Source organism: Lipotes vexillifer, unplaced genomic scaffold, assembly GCF_000442215.2.
Source record: "Lipotes vexillifer unplaced genomic scaffold, Lipotes_vexillifer_v1.1 scaffold459, whole genome shotgun sequence".
Taxonomy (NCBI): Eukaryota; Metazoa; Chordata; class Mammalia; order Artiodactyla; family Lipotidae; genus Lipotes; species Lipotes vexillifer.
In genome coordinates this window covers 1,331,941-1,336,331 of record NW_006769874.1, presented here as the reverse complement: position 1 = coordinate 1,336,331, position 4,391 = coordinate 1,331,941, and the positions used below count along the sequence as shown (strand labels likewise).

The 4,391-nt window shown below is 52.5% G+C and overlaps 1 protein-coding gene across 1 annotated transcript in view; it reads left to right on the top strand.

Moving 5' to 3' along the window:
- UNC93A (unc-93 homolog A) overlaps positions 1 to 4,391 on the top strand; it is a 26,160-nt gene that overhangs the window by 12,735 nt on the left and 9,034 nt on the right. Inside the window, 3 exon segments of the mRNA XM_007445935.1 lie at positions 39 to 253; positions 3,004 to 3,139; positions 4,233 to 4,364. Of these exon segments, the coding sequence (XP_007445997.1) occupies positions 39 to 253; positions 3,004 to 3,139; positions 4,233 to 4,364 (483 nt within the window).

Below are 4,391 nucleotides of genomic sequence, written 5' to 3'. Positions count from 1 at the left end.
CCTCGCGTCCCCCCCCCCCCCCCCCCCCGTCCTTTCAGGGAGCGGCTTCCTGGCGGTCCTGGTCACCGCCGTGTTTCTGGAACCCGTAAAAGATGCTCAGCAGAAAAGTGAGGGAGAGAAGCAAGCACCACCGTTCTGGTCCACTTTGCTGTCGACGATCAAGCTGTTCAGAGACAAGCGCCTGTGCCTCCTGGCGCTGCTGCCACTGTACTGCGGGTTCCAGCAAGCCTTCCTGGCCGGCGACTACACGCGGGTAGGAGAGGAGGCCGGCGGGGCCGGCACGGGGTCCGGGGCTGCGCTGGGTCCTTCCCGGCCTCAGGAGAGCTGCCGTGTGGTTAGGACATCAGCCCACCTGGGAACACCCCTCACCTGAGATGTGCTTTCAGGGAAAGGACCAAAGCTGCTCCGGAGTCATTGCAGGGACACTTACTTGCCTGCATCTCACCCTGTGTCCTCATTTTAGAGCGAAAAATAGGGAAAACCATGAAATCCACGAATAACACTGAAAATCCTTATTACCTAGTTTTTAAAAAATTTTTATTTTCTATTGGAATATAGTTGATTTACAATGTTGTGTTAGTTTCAGGTGTACAGCAAAGTGATTCAGTTATACATATACACGTATCTATTCTTTTTCAAATTCGTTTCCCATTTAGGTTATTACAGAATATTGAGTAGAGCTGCCTGTGCTATACAGTAGGTCCTTGTTGGTTTTCCATTTTAAATACAGCAGTGTGTACATGTCTGTCGATCTCAAACTCTCGGTCTATCCCTCCCCCCAACCCTTTCCCCCTGGTGACCATAAGTTCGTTCTCTAAGTCTGTGAGTCCGTTTCTGTTTTGTAAATAAGTTCATTTGTATCATTTTTTTAGATATCGCACATACACATTATCATATGATATTTGTCTTTGACTTACTTCACCTAGTATGATAATCTCTAGGTCCATCCATGTTGCTGCAAATGGCATTATTTCATTCTTTTTAATGGCTGAGTAGTATTCCATTGTATATATGTACCATATCTTCTTTAGCCATTCATCTGTTGATGGACATCAGCAGGTTGTTTCCATGTCCTGGCTATTGTAAACAGGGATGTAATGAACATTAGGGTCCACGTGCCTTTTCCTACCATGTTTTTCTCTGGATATATGCGCAGTAGTGGGATTGCAGGATCATATGGTAACTCCATTTTTAGTTTCTTAAGGAACCTCCATCCTGTTCTCCATAGTGGCTGTATCAGTTTACATTCCCACCAGCAGTGCAAGGGGGTCCCTTTTCTCCACACCCTCTCCAGCATTTGTTGTTTGTAGACTTTTTGATGATGGCTATTCTGACTGGTGTGAGGTGATATCTCATTGTAGGTTTGATTTGCATTTCTCTAATGATGAGTGATGTTGAGCATCTTTTCATGTGCCTCTTGGCCATCTGTACGTCTTCTTTGGAGAAATATCTGTTTAGGTCTTCTGCCCATTACCTAGTGTTTAAATGATGCGTTACAATCTAGAAATGGAGGTTGGTCTCAGCCTGGTCACCCTGGCTACTCAGACACTCCTTCCCTGGATGCCCGCCTGACCCCTGCACTGCCTTCCCACTTTGTGCCTAAAGGGGCGCCCTCTTTGGGGGAGGCTGGAGTGGTGCCCCAACACGGGACACCAAGCGTGACCCATGTCTGGCCGACCACCTTCCATCAAGGGTCTCTCCCTGAGCCTCTGTCTCCCTAGTTCCCCTGCCCAGGTGGGATCCTGTCCTGAAGAACCTTCTGGGATGCCGTGGAAGGGAAGCCATAGACGGAGATGTTAGAGTTAGGGTCCTTGTGGGGAAGAGAAGCCTGGCCTGGTGGGAGCTGGAGACAGCCAGGGTCAAGGCTGGACCCGTCGGCCTGTGTCCGAGGGGCTCCGCCCCTGAGGACCACCCTTCTCATCCAGGAAACTTCCTGTTCCATCCCCACCCCAGCTCCCTCCCGGGAAGGCTTGCCAAATGGGCAAGATAAAAGGCAGGGTAAAAATCTGAATTTCAGATAAACCACAAATATCTCTCAGTGTAAGTATGGCCCTGAGTATTTGGACACCCAAGAGTTTCTTTGGCAACCCTGCTCTTAAGACAGTCCTGTTGGGGTCTTGGAGTTTCAAAGAATGAAGACAGAATGACAAACAGTCCCCGCCGCTATCCGGATGCAAGGGGCCTCCTAGCCAGTCTCCTGTCTGTCCCCAGCCCTGCCCCCGAGTCGCTGCAGGAGTGCTTCCTCTTCTCATCTCTATGGAGATTCCCTTCCTGTTCCTTCCATCTTCTTTTTTATTAAGACTTTATTTTCTTAGAGCAGTTTTAGGTTCACAGCAAAACTGAGCGGAAAGGACAGAGAATTCCCGCGTACCCTCTGCCCCCGCACGGGCACATCTCGCCTGCTGCCCGCCTCCAGAGGGTCCATTTGTTACAACCGAGGAACCTACATGGATACATCGTCATCACCCCGAGTCCACAGCTTACCTGAGGGCTCGTTCTTGGTGCTCTTCATTCTCAGGGTTTGGACAGATGCATAATGACATGAAGCCATCATTACAGTATCGTTCAGAGGAGTTTCAAGGCCCTAAAAATCCCCTGAGCTCTGCCTGTTCACTCCCCGGCTCTGTCCTCACCCAGCTGTCTTATAGGCAGGATGGGAAATGACCCACACCAGCAAGCAGAGTTCAGATTCGCCCTTGTATAAATAACATATGGTACAGATACGCGGGGAGAATTTTGCCAGACATCCATCCAAAGCGTTCCCTGTTAGTTCTTACTCAGAAGAGGGTTTTCCTACAAGCGCCAGCAGTGTTCTCCACCCTGGGAGCGGGGGGCCCGGACAAGCTTTCGGGCCAGCTTAGCAGGCCAGAGTCACAGGGCAGAAAGCGTTTTAGCATGGGCTGTATTCCCGGATCAAAGTGAACCCCCAAACTGCAACTTCAGAGCTCAGCCCTGGAGCAGGCCTGAGGCAGCGCAGGTGACTGGTCTGTGCTTCCCCTCCAGTCCTACGTCACCTGCGCCCTGGGGATCCAGTTCGTGGGCTACGTGATGATCTGCTTCTCAGCTGTCAACGCACTGTGCTCCGTGCTGTATGGGAAGCTGGCCCAGTACACGGGCAGGACCGCTCTCTTCGCGTTGGGTAGGTGGACCGTGAACGCACAGTGGACGCAGTCCTGGGGCAGGTCTGGCTCCACTGCGGGTGATTAGAGCGTGTGTGATGAGGGCCATGGTTGGAGTAAGGACGGGGTCTGGTGGAGGCACAGAAAGGGGGGCCCACACCCGCAGTGGGGGCCATGGGGTCAGGCAGAAGACAGGGAGCCTTCCAGAAGGAGGAGGTCTGTGTTCACGTGGTGGATGAAGCTGGTCTTCTAAACGGACATCACCTTCTATTTTTTCTTGAGGAAGCAAGAAGGATCAGAGACAGCATGAATAAGGAGAAATGAGGGTGTTAAGGAGGCAGCTACCTGGTGGCCCAGTCAAGGCCCAAAGGGTCTGTGGTGATGCAGCAAGGGGGAGGGAACACATTAACCATTGGTCAGTGCTCACTGGGGGCCAAGTAATTTGCTTTATATTAAGGAGAGAACAGAGAAGCAGAGTAACTTGCCCAAGGTCACACAGCCTCGGAGAACCCGGGATGCACCTGCTGTTTCTGCTCCTTGGCAGTCCCTGAGGGTCATAAGCTGCTCTGTTCCCACATTCGAGGGACATCACAGTGTCTGCAGAATCACGAGGCCAGGGCTTAGGACTCATAAGATAAAGTCAGGAGGAATGAGGGAGTTCTCCCCCAGCCTCTCCCTCCTTGTCCCGTTTGGAAGCCCCAGCTCCCCGGCTGGGGGCACCCCTTCCTGTCCCCTCCTCATGCCCCCTACTCAGTGAGAAGCAGGGGTCCCACCACTCGCTCCTAATGAGGAAGCCCTTCTCTCTCCCACTCTGAACCCCCATAATCTGGGGCCCCCCATGCCCAGCAAGGCGACACTTTCCTCTAAGACACAGAGGTGTGTCACCCCCAGGCCCCCCACCCGATGATGTGGAGGCCAGAGGTGGATGGAATCGCACACCTGCCAGGCGTGCCCCGCATTTCACCTGCAGTCTCTGTGTGCCACGTCAAAACCCACCTGAAGAAATCAGTCTGGATTATTTTAGGAAACATCATTCCAGCCTGGAAGCAAATGATCAGAAGACTCGACCTGTAGCACAGAGTGTCTGAGAGAAGCCCCTTTCCCCGCTCACAGGTGCCGCGACCCACATGTCTTGCATCATCGCCCTCCTGCTGTGGAAACCTCACCCCCGCCAGCTGCCTTTGTTCTTTGCATTTTCGGGCCTCTGGGGGGCGGCCGACGCCGTCTGGCAGACACAGAACAATGGTGAGTGCCCGGCACAGAGCCATTCCT